This window comes from Cryptomeria japonica, chromosome 3 (genome assembly GCF_030272615.1).
Source record: "Cryptomeria japonica chromosome 3, Sugi_1.0, whole genome shotgun sequence".
Taxonomy (NCBI): domain Eukaryota; kingdom Viridiplantae; phylum Streptophyta; class Pinopsida; order Cupressales; family Cupressaceae; genus Cryptomeria; species Cryptomeria japonica.
The window spans coordinates 477690026-477709863 of NC_081407.1; the positions used below are offsets into that span (position 1 = coordinate 477690026).

General features: G+C 36.9%; 1 protein-coding gene across 1 annotated transcript in view; it reads right to left on the reverse strand.

Annotated features, from left to right (window-relative positions):
- LOC131045822 (uncharacterized) overlaps positions 1–19838 on the reverse strand; it is a 105131-nt gene that overhangs the window by 41247 nt on the left and 44046 nt on the right. Inside the window, exon 3 of the mRNA XM_057979482.2 lies at positions 6279–6840. Coding sequence (XP_057835465.2) covers positions 6279–6840 — 562 coding nt within the window. The remainder of the gene's footprint in view (positions 1–6278; positions 6841–19838) is intronic.

Below are 19838 nucleotides of genomic sequence, written 5' to 3' on the forward strand. Positions count from 1 at the left end.
TTTTGTCTCACATGTTTTTGATTAAGGTAAAAATAGGTTTTGAAGGGGCCCCGAAACCCTTTACAAATGGAACTTAACAGATATAGCAAAAAGAGACAAAAAGGAACAAACCAATGAAAAGCCAACAAAAAACCATAGAGAACCGGCTAAAGCCCCACAAAGCCAGCAAAACTAGCCAGACCCAAGAGAAGAAACTAATTGATATTTTTCAAGGCATTAGCCAAGGTATTGCTAATCCCATACAATTATTTGATATTTTCCCTAAGATTAGGGATATCCTTAGCAGAAGCAGCCACAAATTTCTTGACACTTGCCCTGGTCCTCTTAGCAACACCAGCTGGAGTAGCTTCACCACTGCCAATCTGGATAGTATCTTCATCCATGTCAAGGTCCACCACCAGTTTAGGAGAACTAGAATTATCAAAGAACTTAGCAATGTCCTCCAAGTTTTTAGTGACAGCTGACAGGATATTTGGGATAATGCCCAACAAATTTTTCATCGCTACACTCCCTTCTTCTAGCGATTTAACCTTCTCCTCCATATCCTTCTTCCATTTTATCTTATCCCTATCATTATCGTTCCTCTTCTCGTCCGTCTGTTTCCCATTTTTTCCAGGTTCTTCAAGAGTTCATAGGTCCATCTGTCATTATCCAGTCTCGCCTCAGTGAGTTTTTAAGGTTATCCAGGAATAACCCTTTACCCGCACTTTCCTTATCCTCACTTAAACTGTCCTTGGTCATATCCTTCTCAGGTTCCTTGTTCTCCTCCCTCTCAGAATTCACATCTTTTTCCTCATTATCCTTGTATTCCACATCCTCCATAGGGTGGATGTTGTCCTTGCCAAGGCAATCATTGTGGATAGGGCTTTCATTGTCAGACTCATTATCACCACCTTCTTCCTCAACACCCACCTCCTCATCTTTCCAGCTGTCTTCACCATTAGAATCATCCGTATCCATTTCATTGCCTTCTTTTCCAGTTTCCTCTATTTTGATCTTTTCTTCATGGTTTTTCATCCCAAAGGCACTCTTACTTTTTTTGCTAGAGGTCGCCTTCTCCTTTCTGGAATCACCTCCCTCCAACTTTCTCTTCCCTGGAGAGGCAGATAACCTCTTATTTTCCAGCATGGTGAGGTTTTATAGTGCTCATAAATGAGTAGCAAAAGCCCGCAATGGAGAACCGGATTTAAGGGATTCTTATTGTGTTTATTGAGGGACGTTGAAAGGGACCTGAAAAGGTAGTAGGGCAGGGAGACCCTTTTGTCATGTCTAAAATGGTTTAAAAGAACAAAGTGGTAAGTGTGGGCCCTAGAAAATCGACCGTCAATAGTGATATATTCCATTATGGTGTTCAAAACCCAACCCTAGATTTTCTTGATATTAGAGGCTTCATAGAAACCCCTTGTGGCTTTGCCAATTTTAGCCCTCTCTTTTTCCTTATGCGGGAACTAATTTACCGCATTATTGGAGACTTTAAGGTCTCTAAAAAAATTAATCCCAGAATGGGGCATACCAATCATAGTAACTATGAGTCCCACGTCCAATTTGAACTTAACCCCATAGATTTTAAAGGACCCATTACACCAATTTTCAGAAATTTTGGAAACGGCGAGATTTACCCTACCTTTGTCATAATCCACCAGCTTCTCCATAAAGCTTGTGAGGGACCTTTTTTCCAGCTTCGCCCACACTTCTGGCATCGCCTTCCATCTTGATGTATTGTTTGGTTCCTCCCTCCTTAAATCTCCTCCCATATTCAAATTCAGATTTTTAGCTCTGTTCCTCTGCAAACTCAACACTTCTTTCCCGTAGTTACTCAGGATTTTGAAAAGGATGACCCACAAAGTGTGCGACATAATATTAAAAATGGTTGGGGTTCTGCAAGCTTTTCCAAGTAATCATTACCTTTCCATCAAAGCATAAATTATTCATATACCCTATCATGATTATGCAGTCCTTCTCTCCCCGTAAATCTATCCTTTCTAAGGAGCTCTTTAATGTTCATATTAATATCTTCCCCATGCCAAATCATTTGAGAATCAGAATTAACTCCTAGGATTTCTAGATAGTCCGCCACCATATTTTTCTCTTTGAAGGCATGTTGAATAATTATTTCTTTAAAACTAGAGATGATTTCCCTAGCTTTCAAGATAATGTTTTCAATTGACCATGATGGCTCCGATTCCCCCTTCAAACACTTAATAATATTAAGTGAATCTCCCTCGAGCCATAATTTATCATGATTAAGATTCTTAGCTATAATTAGGGTATTTAGGGCAGCCAAGGCTTCGAAAAAATGACTAGTTTGACTCCCCAAAGGACCAGCCACCACCACTAAGCAACTTCCAACAAAATTCCTAACAATGCTCCCATATCTAGCTTTACCCAGATTCCCCTTAGAGGCCCCATCAAAGTTAGCCTTAATCCACCCCTGAGGAGGAAAACCCCAAACTAGACCTTCTCTTCCCTTGTCCTTACTAGTTGAAGTAGTAGAGAGGTTCCACCTGTCATTGAAGTCTTCTTTAGCAACTGGTCCATTATTAGTACCATAGATACATTCAAATATGCTCCTGTAAATTTTATCCACCAACACTTTAGGAATAGCACTTTTATCCCTAAAAATCCTATTGTTGAGCTCTTTCCATATATTCCAGATAACATTCGGGAGAGTAAGTTTCCAAGTCTCCATAATATTTGGATTAGAATTAGGGCAGTGCCATTGCTGCCAAGATTCCCCTAGGGAGTTCGGAAAAACCTAGCTCAAATTCCACCTGCTCAAGATGATTTTCCAGATTTCATGACTAAAAGTACACTGATTAAGAATATGGCAAGCAGTCTCTTCTTCCCTGCAACAAAGAGAACACCTGTTAGGAAAAAAAAAACCTCTCGTTTGAAGGTTGTCCAGAGTTAAAACCTTGTTTTGGATGAATATCCAAAAAAAGATATTAACCTTAGGAACTAACTTCTTGTTCCAGACTTTAGCCCAAATAGGAATTTCTTCCATAGATTCATTATGGATAGCCATAGCTGAGGACACAAAATATTTCCCATCTGGGGTTTCCCTCCATATCAATCTGTCATCTTTGTTGTCTCTAGAAACTTTAGCAGAGAGAGCAATCTGAAGGAACATAAGCCCCAGACATTGTTGGCTAAAATCAATCCATTTCCCATTTCTCCAGTAGTCTCTGACCAGCTCCCCAAACCTTCTTTTGAACTAGTCTTTCCATTCATTAAGGATTGGAACTTCCTCCAGAGGTTTGTCCAATATCCACCTATCTTCCCAAAATCTTATTCTCCTACCATCCCCAAGGTTCCAAATTCGACCAGCAGCTGCCCAACTTTTAGTTGATTGGACTGCATTCCATATAGCAGAACCTTCAACAATAAAAGATTCATCTAAAAATTCTTCCTCAGAAGGTTGCATATAAAGATATTTGTTTTTCCAGATTAAATTCCATTCTCTTTCCTCCCCTTTCATTCTCCAAATTTGTTTAGCTAATAAAGCCTTATTCATAGAACTAATAGTCCTTAAACCCAACCCCCTTGAGGCCTTAGGAGAATAGATTTTACTCTAGGCAATAAGGGGAATTCTGTTTTTGACTTCCACCCCCGACCAAAGAAACTTTTTTTGGATTCTTTCAATTGCTTCCGCAAACTTTCTGGGGATTTTGAACAAACTGAGAGCACAAACATGTAAGTTTTGGAGAGTGGCTTTGAGCAGAGTAACTTTTCCCACTTGATAAAGGACTGCCCCTTTCCAACCAGCTAGTTTTGAATTAAATCTATCCACCAACTTATTCCAGAAAATATCCTTAGGCTTAATACACAGAGGAAGCCCTAGAAAAGAAGAGGGAAGCTCAATTATTTTGCAGCCACAAATTCTTTCAATCCTTAATTGCCTTTGAATAGGGGTATTGATGAAGAACAAAGAACTCTTATCCCAATTAATTATTTGACCAGAAGCAGATTCATAAATATTCAGCACATTCTTCATATTTTTAGCTTCTGTAATGGTAGCTTCCCCCATAGTGATAGAATCATCAACAAACTATTCATGAGTACAAGTGGAATTGGATGAAGATGGTTTAAGACCTCTAAGATTGCCTTCTTCCACATTTTTAAAAATAAATCTACCCAGACTTTTAGCTAAAATAGTAAACAAGATAGGGGATATGGGGTCACCCTATCTAAGACCTCTAGAGCTTTTGAAGAAACTTGACGGGGATCCATTGACAATAACAACAGAAGAGGAAGTTTCCATAAGTTGAGAGCAAAGCTAAATAACTTTTGCACCAAAACCAAATGCTCTCATAATCCTTAGGAGAAACTGCTAGTTCACTCTATCATAAGCTTTAGCCATATCTAACTTCAGAAAGAAACCCCGATTATTAGCCACTTTCAGGGAATGGATATTTTCATGAACAGATATAATGGAATCCAGAATCTATCTACCAGGGACAAAACCATTCTGCTAGACAGAGATAATTCTTCGAAGAATTTCCAGTAGCCTGGAAGTCAGAACCTTGGATAAAATCTTGTAAACAGAGTTACAGAGACTAATGGGTCTAAAATTATTGAGAGAATCAACTCCTGGGATCTTCAGAATTAGGACAATGAAGGTAGAATTCAGTTGTTTTAGAAGCCTTCTAGAGCCAAAGAATTTTTTAACACCTTTGTAGATGTCAGTCTCCATAATATGCCAAAAACATTGGAAGAAAAACATTGGAAAACTATCTAGTCCAGGAGATTTATCTCCCTGAAATGAAAACACCACCTTTTTGATTTCCTAATTAGAGGGAATACGGGATACATAGTTATTGTCTTCCACAATCAGGGTAGATGGAATAGCTTGCAACAAGATGTTTTGATTACTGATATCCAGGTTATTCACTTCTCCCAACAGGGTGCCAAAATACTCCAGAGCTTCCTTTCTAATTACATTATCCTCCGTTAAAATCCCTTTATTACAGGATAATCTGGATATCCTGTTAGCCGCCCTATGCTTAAGAGCAGTTAAGTGAAAAAACTAGGTATTTTTATCACCTTCCTTCAAGAACAAGGCTCTAGATCTTTGTCTCCAGAATGTCTCTTCATTAGAAATAATGGTGTGGTATTTAGACAAAAGAACATTTTCCACCACCCTCAATTCATCAAACAACCCATTCTCTTGGATTCTATCCTGAACTTCTTTTCTTTCAGTTTTAATTTGAATTTTACTCTTGAAGATGTCCCCAAAAATCTCTTTATTCCAGATTTTAATTTTAGCCTTTATAATATTGAGCTTTTTAGCTATTCTAAAGAGAGTCGTACCCTCAACCTCAGAATTCCACCAATCAACAACACAAGCTTCCAAGGAAGGATGGGATAACCATACTTTTTCAAATCAAAAAGGGAAGTTTCTCTTAGCTGAAAAAGAGTTGGCAGTAAAAGAGATAGGATAATGGTCTAATCCAATTTTGATAACAGAAGCAAGAGAGCAATTATACTTGGTTAACCACTCAGGAGAAATTAAAGTTCTATCTAACTTCACTTGAATCAGGTCAGCTCCGGTTCTTCTATTAGTCCAGGTATAGTTAATCCCTTGAAGATCCACATCCGTAAGAGCTTGATCATTAATGAACTCCATAAGGTCTTGTTTCCCATCAAGCTACAAGGGGAGACCTCCCATCTTCTCTTCCTCTTTTAGTGGAGTATTGAAATATCCCATTATTACCCAGTTTTGATCAACAAACTTAAGTCTGTCATCAGCAAGGCTTCTCCAATATTTAACTCTCCTAGTTTTGGTATTAGGCGCATAGACATTAGTTAACACCCATATGAAGTTATCCTTAATATGCTCAAGCTGCACAGAGTTCCTATTAAAAGCAGAGATGATTTCCTTACCTTTAATGGTTTTTTGGTTCCAAAAAATCGCAGTTCCTCCAGAAGCTCCCTCGGAGCTAGATCTTATGACACCATTATTTTTAAAAATTCTAATCTTTTCCACTTTATCCTTAGAAATCTTGGTTTCCTGAACAAGGACCGCATCTGGTTTATGATCTCTTATGATGTTTCATAACACATCCTTCTTATGAGGGGCATTCAACCCTCTGATATTCCAAGAGATTATCTTCATACTTTAACCAAAGATAGGGCTAACTCGATGGAACACTGTGTTCCATCAGCACGGTTCTTCCAACTTTCCTATTCCCTTTGATGTTTTAGAGATGGCCTCCCCTGCTTTTTGTTCTGGCTTCCAACATCTGCCTTTTTCTTATTCTCGCTTTTAGTTGAGATACCTCCATTGAGTTCCTCCTTATTCAATTTTCCCTCTTTCGAACCAAGAATCTGGAGATTTCCTTCCAAGATATCCATTACCACACTATGTGATGAGGTTTTACATTGAGGAGGCTTTGGGCTTCCATTAGTTAAAATCAATAAGGGCTCGATATCAGAAGGGTTAAACACTTGAGCTTCATTGAAGTTTTCCTCAATTGATTTTGAGAAAGAAGAAATAGGCACAACTTCATTGGGAATTACCTCTTTCTTCTCCTGACTGACAGATCCAACCTCTGGGTCCTCTGGGTTATTTTTGTTGTTCAACTCTCTACCTTTCTCCCCCTCTTTAGTACTCTCTGTTTGGTTATTAGAGCAGACACAATCCTGTTTTTCATTATTACTATTCTCACCCTTCTTAACCTCATTTACTAGTTCCATTACTTCCTTATTTTGATCACACTCAGCTGATGAGTCTCCTTTTTTATCAATCATTTGCCAAATCATTTTATACTTCACATTGCTATCAGTCTTGCTTTCCTTACTCTTCTTAAGCGGACATGATTTTGCCCAATGCCCCAATTTCTTGCAATGGAAATAGGCAAACGAGAGTGATTCATATTCAATAGCTTGGGTCCATTTCCCTAGTTTAGAAATAATCTCTATAGATTGGGGCATATCCGTCATTTGATTAACATTTACATAGATGCGAGAAAAGACTAACCTTGATTTAGCCACCGTCATTGGATCAATCAAAAGAAGTTCTCCAAAAGAATTCACAATACCCTTAAAGACTTCCTCACTCCAGAATTCCAGCGGGAGACCCAGGAGGCATGTCTAGACTGGCGCCGATACAAAGAAGGATTCATCAAGGGTGAGGTTCAGGACCCATTTCTGAAGAGCCAAAGTTGACTTGCCGAACATCAATGGACCTTCACATAGAGGCTTATTCATATCTTCTTCAGAGTTAAAAGCAAAGGAAAAAAACCCCCGAGGCAGCGCTGCCACATCCACTTGACCTTTTAAAACCCATTTCCTCCTTATGAAATTCCTGACAACATCAATGTTAGGCCTAAAGCCAGTAAATCGTCCAACTAAAGTCATGGTTAAACCAGCGACAGTCAGATCTACCAGTTTATCCGGAACAAAAATAGCAACCAACCCTAAAACTGGATCAAAGATATTTGTAACTTTCGAGAGCCCTGATTTAGCCAACGACTTCACTCCAAAGAGTGAAGACCATTTTTTACCTTTACCTCTATCATGTGGGTCCCTAGTTTTGGAATATTTATCCTCCACTAATTGGACTATTTCCTTGTCCTCTTCTGTACCTTGAGATGTCTGTCCTCTTGCCTGATTTCTAGTTCTGACCCTAGAAAAAATGCCTTCCCCAGGAAATATGCCTTCCCTAGGAAATATGCCTTCCCTAGGAAGTCCGCCATTCCCAGATTTGAAATTTGGGATTCCCGCTCCTTGTCCCACATGTTGTATCTTCTTTGAAAATCTTTTTTCCTTAACCAAGGTGAATTTATTTTACCAAGCCTTTGCAAAGAGGGACATGGACAAGGCAAGAACCTAGCTAAAAATCTCAAGCTTCTAGACCAAAACTTATTAATTTGAATTGAAAATACCACTTTTTAGCATATACCAACACGTAAACCCCTAAACAACCTTTGTAAAAATAAATAAAAAATTAAGAAATAAGCTAAAATATGATATGCACATTGACATGAAACAAAAATGGTTAACAATATTAAGTGTTTACATTTGAACACAAATGGATTTGAATTTTTCCTAAAGCTATAAATTGCCAAATGAACAAGCTAGTAAAATTTAACCTAGGATCATGTTTGGATTTTAAGCTATTAAATTTTTTGTTTTTAAAAGTTTGAAGTCAATTTTTTAGGTACTTAAAGGCCATTGTTGGACCCAAAATTTCTCATAAATGGTGAATCTTGATAGAGCATATCACAATATTTTTCATGGTTCAAATGGTTCATCAATCAATCTCTTAGATCAAAAGTTATGGCCTCCAAAATTTTGGTCTCCTAAATTGAGAAATGTGAAAAATGTGTTGGACACACAAATATTTGTAAGGTAGAGTTACATTTGTGTTTTTTGACACACCATGGAGAATCCTTGATTAGAGATAAGTAGGGTGCAACTTTTTGGGTGTTTATGACTCATGGTTTTGTAAACACCACTTGACTATTGCATGTGTCATATCTCCTATATATTAGGTGCTTGATATGGAGTTTGTGTGAGAAAGAGCCTTATATATGTTTATTTTCCTTTGAATATCTATTTTGTGATACTCCTATGAAATTTTATTTTTAAGTATATTGTAATATTGTTGATTTTTGAATAATATATTGTGCCTTTTGGAGTGTAGGGTTTTTTCTCTCAAAATGGTTTTACCCACTTAAATCATAGTGGTGTGGTATGAATGATCTTATGTTTAGTTTTTGTAACTACTGTAAATATCTAAACAAATTGCATAACCTTCCTCTCGATATTAGTGTAGGAAATTGTTATGCTACCTTAGCTTTCTTACAAATAGATCCCAATAAAATTGTGGCATCATAGTGGATCTAGATCTGGATAGAGTATCCCATAAATCTCTTTTCACAAGAATATCCTCCATATTTATATTTCACATCTCAAATTCAATGCCAATGAACCTCACGATCTCTATTATGATGTTCTTTTCCATTTGCTTGCAACAAGATCTACTTTCTATAGGTTCCCACTTGAAGAAATATTAAAACAAAAAAAATTATCGCTAATACCTAATACTTGAGGTGATCAATCTTTATAGTACAAAATGAAAGGAATCCAATGTGCAAAATATGCTTATTGCACTAATCTATGAAAGGAAATGTGTGTAAAAATTAAATTTATCATATAATTACAAGGAAATAAACACAAAAGTAATATACCACAACAAAATGATTTACATGTGGGAAACCTATTTAGGAGAAAAACCCACACTAAGAAACAACATAATGCATTACTGATAATCAATGGTTACAATACACTTATAAAATTTAAGTCTTTACAAGAGTATAACCAAAAAGAGATCTAGGGAAATAATGACAATACAATAGTACCTACAAAACTCACTACAAAACTCTCATCTCAAGCATCCGATAAACATAAGTAATACATGAAACCATCAACTGGTTATTCATAAACCATGAACTCAAAATGTCTAAAACATGTCAACCAAATCCCTAATCATATTCAAATACCCAAATCCCTAAATGAATCTATAGGCTCAAAATGGTAGATTCCCTCCTCCTACCATAAGCTCGTAATAATCCACTCACCAACTTAGGTGCTCCATTTTGGCTCCATTATCTCCATTCAGATATGTATTATGATATCTCATAAAATGTATCGTAAATTGATCACTCAGTGTAACTCCCTCTTACAACTATCTTATGCATCATAGATGCTCTTACATTTGTAATCGGAAAGGCCCAACTTTTTATGGCCATAACATTTGATCTAGGAAGCTAATTGAGCCTTTTTAAAAATTAAGTATCTTGAAGAGGTTCATGTCACTTTAATCAACTTATTCTAGTTAAATATTGTTTCAACATTTTTTTGGGGTCAAAATCAACTTTTACAACCCGAAAATTATTTTTTTATGTTTATGGGTAAAAAACTATACCTTTTATTCTTAAAATGAGGATGTAAGGTTGATGAACCTTTTCAAAATTTCCTAGATTTGTTCCAAGCATCCTTGCTTGATTTTTCACCAAGAAAAAAAATCATTGTCTAGAGAACACATTAAAAGTTTTAGTGCATTAGAAGATAGGGTTCCAAAAATCATAAGAATTTTGAATTAAACAAATATTGCTAGAGGATGTTATTTTTTGTTATATTATTATATCCTACGAATGAGATCACACATCTCATTATGTATATGTGAGAGGTGTCTTTACACCAAGGGCCACCACTCTTCTACGCAACACCAATTATTATTCTATTAATATAATATACTAATTATTGTATTATCATATAATATAATAATTATACATTATAATTATAATATTATTATATTATCTCACAATAATAATATAAATATAATCACAACCTTTGTGATATCAATGTCGGCTTGTGGATTCTGACCACAACTACAATAGAATCAACATGACCTCTTAGCTAGGGAGGAATCCTTCTTAACATTTACAAGTTACATCACCTTATTGTGATGATTGACCACAACAACTACATCCATATGTGGAAAGGAAAGATATCACCTCTATGAGATATCAACCATCATGGCTTATCCATAGATATCACCTCACGACGTGATATCCACCATTATGGCTTATACATAGATATTTCCTCACGTAATATCCACCATTATGGCTTATCGATATATATCACCTCACGTGATATCCACCATTATGGCTTATCCATAGATATCACCTCACGAGATATCAACCATTATTGTGAGATCATCACCTCACAATGATGTAAGATGCACAAGTGTTCATCATTGTGAAATTGTCACCTCACAATGATATTCACCATGGCTCATGTAGAGGGTAAACACACAAGTACAGGAAAATCACCATGGACTCTCTCACATGGTGTTGTCATGACATCACACACATGAAATACACCATGAACCATATCAGAGGGTGGAGATAAGGGCTTACACCTCAAGTATCTCTAATTTAAGAGAAATGCATTAACAAGAGTTTACACTTTAAACATCTTTCTCAAAGAGTCTCAGCATTAGTATTTTATATATATATATGATGTCGAGACTCAATCTCAGCTAGGGCTTCATTCTTCACCACTCCAAGCTTTGTCTTGAAAATGCACAAACTTCTCTTTGGCAAGAGGCTTGGTGAGAATATCAACCATCTGACCACCAGAGTTAATGTACCTCAATTGAATAGCATCCCTTTGCACCATATCTCTATTATGGTGATATATGATCTCCACATGCTTTGACTAGTCATGAAATACAAGGTTGGAGTCTTTATTACTCTTGGTGAATCCCAAGCTCTCCAAGTATCCATCTATCCAGGAATATCATGTCTTAGATTTCAGCATAAAGGCCTTTCAACCTACATGCATGTGACTCCACCCCATGAATTATAGTCCTCTGACTGTTGATCATTAGAGAAACCATCTTGACATGGTCCACTCCCTTTGAACCAATATGATCTAGATCCTCAGAAGTCAATTGAAGCAGATTCTCTAGCTGCTCCCTCTGAAGCTCAAATTCTTGCATCAACCTCCCGAGCTTCTCATCCAAGATGCTTCTATAGGTTTGTCAAACTCCTTTGAATGTTATTTCATCCTCTTCAAAGAAACATTTTCAGCCATCAACTCAGTCCCATGACTGCAAGCATCAAGTTCTTTCTCCCTTGAATGCAATCTCTTATACTTCTTGATCTGTCCTGAAAGTATTTCAGAGAGAGATTACAAATAGTTCATAGAACTGAATTATCTTGAAGGGAAATACCAATGATAGAAGCATACAAGATTTACTATCCCAATGTTATAGCATGAATTAATAACACAAAAATTCCTGTACATTAATCAAGCATGGAATAATTATTTTTTATTTAATAGATCTCAGGTCTTCATAAGTCATGTTATTGACCATCACTTAGACCATCTCCATCACTCAACTTGCCAATGCCATATCTCTTTTGAAATGAACAAAAAATTCTTGCACAACATAAGTAAGAGACTTTACAACTTCAGATCAAACATTAGAGCTTCCAAATTTGAGCTAACATCTCCTCCAGAACAAGGCAATGTCCAGTACTAAAATACACAAACTTAACTAGTGCCCAACATTAAAGGGTAAAGTTTGTAATTGTAGTCACACGAATCTGTCCATTTTAATTAAATGAATATTCCCTATTTATTTGATTAAAAATCCACTAGCCATCAGTTAATTAAATTAGTATTTAATTAATTCATCTTCAAACATTCTCCTATTAATTAAATAAATTATTCAATTTAATTTAATTCATTAAACCAAATCTCAAATCAATTAAATGAATAAATCATATTTATTTCATTAAAATCCCCTATTCCTCTTTTAAATAAATTAAATAAAACATTTATTTAAATCATTTATTCCCCCCAACTTGCATTTTCCTACAAATGCAACTTGCACCTATTTATTGAAATAAATGAATTTTATTTTAATTAAAAATCTTATTTTCCCTCACCCACCAAATCCACTTGCAATCCTAACCCCCTTCTAGATTCTTCTAAGCCCTTCCTAATTAGCCTAATCCATCCCCTAATTATTGTCACATTCCTAAGCAACTTGGAGTCACTTCTCAAAGATTTCAGAGTCTTTGAAAAACATTTAATGTTTTGTGTGTTCAACAATTTTACCTCTAAAGTCTTCCAAAACCATTAATGGCTCTTACATAACCATTTATGGTTATTTCAACTTGCACTCATGTGTCTCCTCAAGCATTTATTGCTTTGACCATGGTTATCCCTTTTGCCTTTGCACAAGAGTTTATCCATTGGATAAAAGCTTTATTCTTTGAATAAAGAATTTATCCATTCAACTAACCTTGACCTTAACTTCCAAGTTAACCTTCAGGTCATGTCAAGCATTTAATGCTTATTCCCTCTCCTCTCAACCTATCTCACATTGACACTTGTCATCCTGGGATTGGGTTGAAAGCCCTCACATGGATCTCAAATCATTCAATCCCGACCCTTGTTGAGATTACTCAATCTCAACCATCCATTGCTCCATTTTTCCTATAAATAGAGCCCATTTCTTCATAATCCAGATCCTGAAAACTTGTATGCATTTAACCTATAGTGAATTTTAGAGATCATTTAGCATAAATAACTTATATATTTTCATCTTGGACTAAAATAAATCTTAGTTCTTTTCCATAATATGTTTTATTAGTTTGTTTTACACTTGCATAGCATAAGCTTGAGATCATTTACAATCTTGAATCTCCATAAGCATCCATAGTGCAAAAAGCTGCTGAGAGATACACTATTTTGGAACTTGGAGAGGAGAGGAACAAGGAAGGAGAAACTACCAGCATGGTAGAGAGAATTTGGAGGAGCTTAGTTGCTTTTTGTAGATTCCTTAAGCTTTCTTTTTGCTTAGTAGTGTCTTTCTTGATATGCTTGCTTAGGATAGTTTTTAATTTGTGATTTTCTAACATCTAACAATCGACTCTTGTTGTTTCTTGTTCAGGTGTTTGTTTATCCTAACCTTGTCCTTTTTGCATAGCATCATTTGGTGAACCCGACGTGAATCACAAACACTTAAAAACCTTTTAAAAAAAAAACCAACTAACATGTTTGAATGTTGAAATTGTCACACAGGTTGCGCTTTAGCGCTTTTGCTCGCGTTGTAGCGCTATTGCAACTTGATATTCTAGCGCTATTGTTTTTACAATAGTGCTATTGTCTCAAGTTTGGCGCTATTGTGCATGTTTTAGCACTTTTGTGATTATTTAAGCGCTTTTGAGTTTGTTCTAGTGCTTTTTTATTCACTGTCAAATTCTTGTTTTAGCGCTTTTGTTTCTGTAAAAACGTGTTTTTGGTTAACTAGCACTTCTGTTTTCACACAGACTAGTGCTATTGTAACAAAACATTGTAAGAAAGGCCTTGTAACTGAAAAATTGGTTTATTTTAGGCTTGTGGAAGCCCCCCCTTAGGTGTGGATTTTACTAACTGTTTTCTTTTTGTGCAGGTCTAAAACTCACTTCCTTAAAAATCAAAATTTTGTTTTTGGTGCTCTAAAAATTGAACAAAACAAGTTTGCTTTCTTGCAAGTTAGGATCATTTACATTTGGTGTTTTAAAAATTGAACAAAACTAATTTACTTCCTTGCAAGTTAGGTTCATTTTATTTTGGTGCTTAAAACAAAACAAGACAAATTTCTTTCTTGCATCAAACTAAAATTTACAATCCACGCTTCAAATTTTGGTGCAAGTAAAATTCACAATCAACTTGTCTCAATTTTACAAGCGATTTACTTCAAGCAAAACGTGCTTTTTATTAAGTTGACCAAGATTTCATTTTCTAGTTAAACATTTTGCCTTTGAAGTTAAAAAGAACATCATGGTTGTTGGAGCAACATCTCCAATTAGATAGAAAATCATTGCAATGGCAAGTTAAAAAGAACAAGTGTTTTTTGTGATTGGCACACTTGTGCAAAAGGTTGGTTGAGTGGTCCTACTTCTAACACACATTATCCTCTCCCTTGGCTTTTGTGGTCCTAGGTGCAAGAGAAAAGTGTTAGTAACACTCAAAACTTTTTATCTTTTTAAGAGAGGCTTGCCAAGAGAGACATCACTCTTGGGAACGACCTCGCGCGGTAAATCCTTCGAGCCGCTATAGAAATCAGGTGAGAGCGAAAACTGTAGCCTTGGGTATAGCTATTCCTACAGTGTAACTTGCCAAAAGGACAAATGGGCCCCACCATAAGTTACAAGGCTCTTAAGTGAGTCACTGCAGAATGAACTTATGTCCAAAGACATCAAAAATTACTAAACACCTTTAAGTAGTAGCCCACCCGTTCTATTGATTGAGGATATTTGTGATATAATTCAGTGCAAGAGCATAGATGATTTTGCTCCCAAGATACTCACCATAGATATTTCCTTGAGTAGAAACATAGCTTTTTGAAAAGTCACTTGTGGCTTGATGAAAGTGGTGACTCCCCCATCATAGGGATCATCTATTTGTTATGCTTGTACAAGACTTAGTATATCACATCCTTACCTGCCATGACGGGATTCATAAGGTATGTAGTACCAAAGTCAAAGCAATATCAAGATGTGGGCTGAATTTATCACAACTGGCCATTTGACCTTAGGGATACAAAGTGTTTGAAGTGTTTTCATTTTAGTCAAAGACCAAGTGCAAATTGAGCCGACTTTAGGATTTGGAAAGAAAAACACCTAAAATACACTTAAAGGAAAGGGTCATAAAAAGTCCAAGGATTGGGTTGATCTAGACCCATACGCATTTGTGCCTTTAAGGCAACATTCTTGTGTTTGTGTGCTTGCTTGGTTTTCTTGTCAAAGAAACATCATAAAATAAAAAAATCAAAACAAGTATTCATCCAACCAAACATTTTTCAAAACAACCAAAAGATCAAAAACAAAGAAAAGTATCAAACTTTATGACCATTCTTCACATCTTGAGAAAGAAGAATCTTCATCAAAACATCAACTTGAAAAGAAGACCATTGAGATCAAAGGCTTTGATCAAAAGGAGGAAATTCTTCTATCTAAATAGACAAATCTTTGTCTCTCATAGAGTTTTTCTACGTCACATGCGTCTATACCTTCAAGGCAAATCAAATGAATTTGATTCAAAATCATTAACCATAGAGCTTTTATGCAATATAGAGCTTTGAGTTATCACAAAAACCAAGGAGGCAAGATTAATCCCAACTTCTTCCCAAACATTTGTATCGCATACAACGTAGCTCGAGAAATGCCACCAACACTCAAAAGGGAAGAGGTAGAATTTGTTCTATTTGTGACACAAAGTTTTTATTGATGTTAAAACATTTCATCCATTATCTCATTCACACATCATCACTTCATCATCAATCCATTTCAATTCTCAAAACATTAAGAGGTTCTTGTCCTAAGTTCTCTTTTGGATATTGCTTGAATCAAACACATCACATCACTTTTAGATTGTTTCTACATCTAGGATAAACTCATCCTAAGAGACATATCTACGCAGGTTAAAACTAGTTTATGAGTGAATCCTCTCATTACTAGGTAGTTAAGTCTGTAACACATCTCAAATTTCTCTACACCTTATCACATCAAACCTTATCAAACACAACAAACAATTCAAAGAAATAATTTTGGTAACATCTACCTTTAAGTGCTAGAGATCCACATGCAACACAATTCACCCAACACCAATCTTTCATTTCATCAACAACTCATCATCATTTTCACCCAACTTCAACAAAAACTTGTAAACAAAATGGCTCACACCCGATCATAGTCAAGGCAACGAGAAATAGAAATTGAAGAAGAAGAGGAGGAAAATATCAATGAATTTCAAGAAGCACTTGGAGGAAATGCGAATAACGGAAACCCAAGTACTCCTACTCCTGCAACAATAGAAAGGGCTCATCACAACCCTCTCTTTAACAGACTTTTTGATGAAATACTCAGGAGTAATGCGGATGCTCACTTTTTAAAGCTTTCTCAAGAAGGAGCCAAGCTCCTCTCTGACTTTGATCTTGCACAACTAAGACAAGCATCAGAACGACAAAGTCGCCATGAAGAAGAAAGAGGTAGAGATCCCATAAGATATAACATTCCTCGAGGTAACCTACCACCTCCTCCTCCAAAAGAAATAGAGATGTTGTGGCAACAAGTTGAAAATATCGCCCAACAACTTCATAGTGGTGTGAAAACTAATCAATTTTCACTCAATGACATTTGTCCCTATCCCTTTGATAGGAATCTTTATATGCCACCTTTTCCACGAGGATTCGAAACACCCAAATTCGAAAAGTATAGAGGAAAGGGAGATCCTAGTGATCATGTCAGAGAATTCCATTCAACTTGCCTCGAAGTGGCATACGAGGACACATACCTAATGCAACTTTTTCCCCAAAGCTTGGGAGGAACAACCACATCATGGTTTTCCCGACTACCAGATGGCATTAGGACCTTTGAAGAGCTAGTTCAGAAGTTCTTGGCACATTACTCTCATAACATTGAATGTGATATCACCATGGCTGATCTATGTAACACTAAACAAAAACTAGGTGAACTATTCTCAGTATCCTGCAACGATGGCATCAAATGTCTAGCATACGTTCTCTTCAGTTACCTAAACAAGAACTAGTGGAAATAATTATTTCCAACTTAAACGAAGAAATGGAATTTCACCTGGATGTCAAAGACACAGACTCTTTCAATGAAATGATCACCAAAGGATTAAAATGTGAGCGAGCTCTCATCAAGAAAGGACTTATCAAAATCTATAATGAACAAAAGGATGGTCCTCGCCCACGCTTCAATAGCGACAAACCAAGCTTCTGGAACAAAAACAAAAACGTCATCAACGACGGGGTTGTGGATGCAACAACTATCAAAAGTGCACAACCTATAGTTCGATTTGTAGGACAGAATCCCCCACCTCAGACTAACACGGTTGCTCCTCCAAATCAAGGCCGCATTACATCTCATGATGAACCCAAACTTTATCAACAAAAACAAAAGCGAACATACACTCCCTTAGGGGAACCCATTGAAATAGTGTTACGACAACTGGTTTCTCAAAATCTGGTAACCCTACCTAAAACATCAAACTACGAACCACAAGTCAAACCTGCATGGTAGAGGGATACTGAACATTGTGATTTCCATCAAGGGAGAGGACACAAGACAAGCAATTGTCACAGATTAAAAGATCTTATTCAGGATCTTATTGACCGAGGTGAAATTGAAATTGAAGGACATGACCCCAAAACAACAAACAATGATCATCTGATGTTCAAAAATCCACTTCCATCACAAGATCAAAGGGGTCCTTCTACTTCCATGAGAGGCACTAATACCACTGATTATACGTAGGCCGTGTATAATTATACTATAAATCACCTATATGATGCCAGTGAACAAATTGCAACTATAACCATAAAAAATCCCAGCTCCACTTGCAATGTTGTTACACGTCGCAGCAAGATTACTATAAAAGCAGCTCCACAAGGCACCCCATCTATCCCAAAGCAGTATAGCCTTGTGGAATAGTTAGACAAAACACCTGCACTAATATCTATCTTAGAGCTATTGCGCCTATCTCCATCTTATAAAACCATTTTGGATCAAGCTCTCGAAGAGGCGTCAGTCCCTGCAAACCTAAATACAGCTCAATTCCAAGCCATGGTTGGAAGTCTAAAGTCATCACCTTGTCTCAATTTTTCTGAAAGTGACAACTCTTCACTCCAGCAACCTCATAACGCTTCCCTACACATTGAAGGATTTATCAACTAGCATAGGATCAAGCAAGTCTTGATCGATAATGGAGTAGGCCTAAATATTTGTACACTGCAGTTGGTCACAGCTTTGGGATATGCAATAGAATCAGTGGATCCTCGCAAGAAGATCACAATCAAAGCTTATGATGATGCAGAGCATTCATCCAAAGGAGCTATGGTACTACAAATCTGAGTGGGCCCTATGGTGAAGCACATCATCTGTCAAGTTCTGGACCTTCCTCTTCCATACAATTTATTGTTAGGAAGACCTTGGATACACTCCATGCAAGCTGTTCCATCCACTTACCATTAGTGTATCAAATTCCCACATAACGGTGTAGAGATTACAATCCTGGGTGATGCAAATCCCTTTTCATATTGTCATAAGATCAGTCATCAACCAAAGATTACCGTTCCTAACAATAGAGAAGCCATTTCCTCCACATCATATATAAGTCCAGCCTCTCTTGCCAGTTCGAACACCACTATACCCGAGCAAGAAAAGATTAAGATGAAAATAGCAGAGGAAGGTCCTGAGGAATACAATTTGAGTCAACTCTTTTGTGTGGGACAAAGACCCACTTCTCCTAAAACACATGGCAAACCATAGCAGTTACTTCAATAACCACTGATCACACTAGCATGTGCTTTGACGCCTTTCATCCTTGGGAAGAGTCAAGAAGAAGAAACCAAAGATGAAGACTTAGCGGAATGGATCTATAAAGATCCCATCACCACTGATATGCCACAAGCTACACTTCACATGGATCAGTATGGCAAAGGCCTCCTCATTATGCAAAGAATGGGTTATGATGGTCAGAGTGCTTTGGGACCTTGCAAAAAAGGAAGACATGAACCACTGCTACCGGAATTAAAGCCCAAGCATAATACAAGCCTAGGCTTTGAAAAGGAGATCTTTCCTATACTCAGATTCAAAACCTAGCAAACCACTATATCAGCCTATTGCAAAGAGGACACCTTTTATTATCAAAGAAACATCAAACACCATCGCAACTGCCCCATCGAGGCTCAAAATCCCAACACAACCATCTACAATGCCAATCATCCCACCAATCAAACTAGTGATCCCATTAGCAGCAACAATAAAAGCACCATTAGCAGCAACAACTATATCAGAACCCATAGCAGTATCTATGACACCAACGGTTCCAGCAGAAGCAGCATAGTCAACACTACCGATACTCCCCGTATCAGATTCATTGATCCCCATAATCCTTCCTGCAACACCGATCATTTCATCTACAAAAGTACATCAATCGATCACACCGACAATGTTTAACACAAAGGACATCCCAGTATGGTATATTAATTGGATGTTGGAAAGTGATTTAGAGACTGACTCACATGAATGGGAATTTGATTCCATCCAGCTTAATACTTTAGATGAGGAAGACACATCACTATCTCCACCCCGCAAAGACATCCCCATTTACAGAGAAGCACAAATAAAGACCTTTTGGGTTCCTGAACTGGAAACTTCTTCCATAGACCCTATGTCACATCCTATGCCTGATTCTAATAGGGAGAGTACCATCAATGAACTTCACCATAACATCTTAACCCT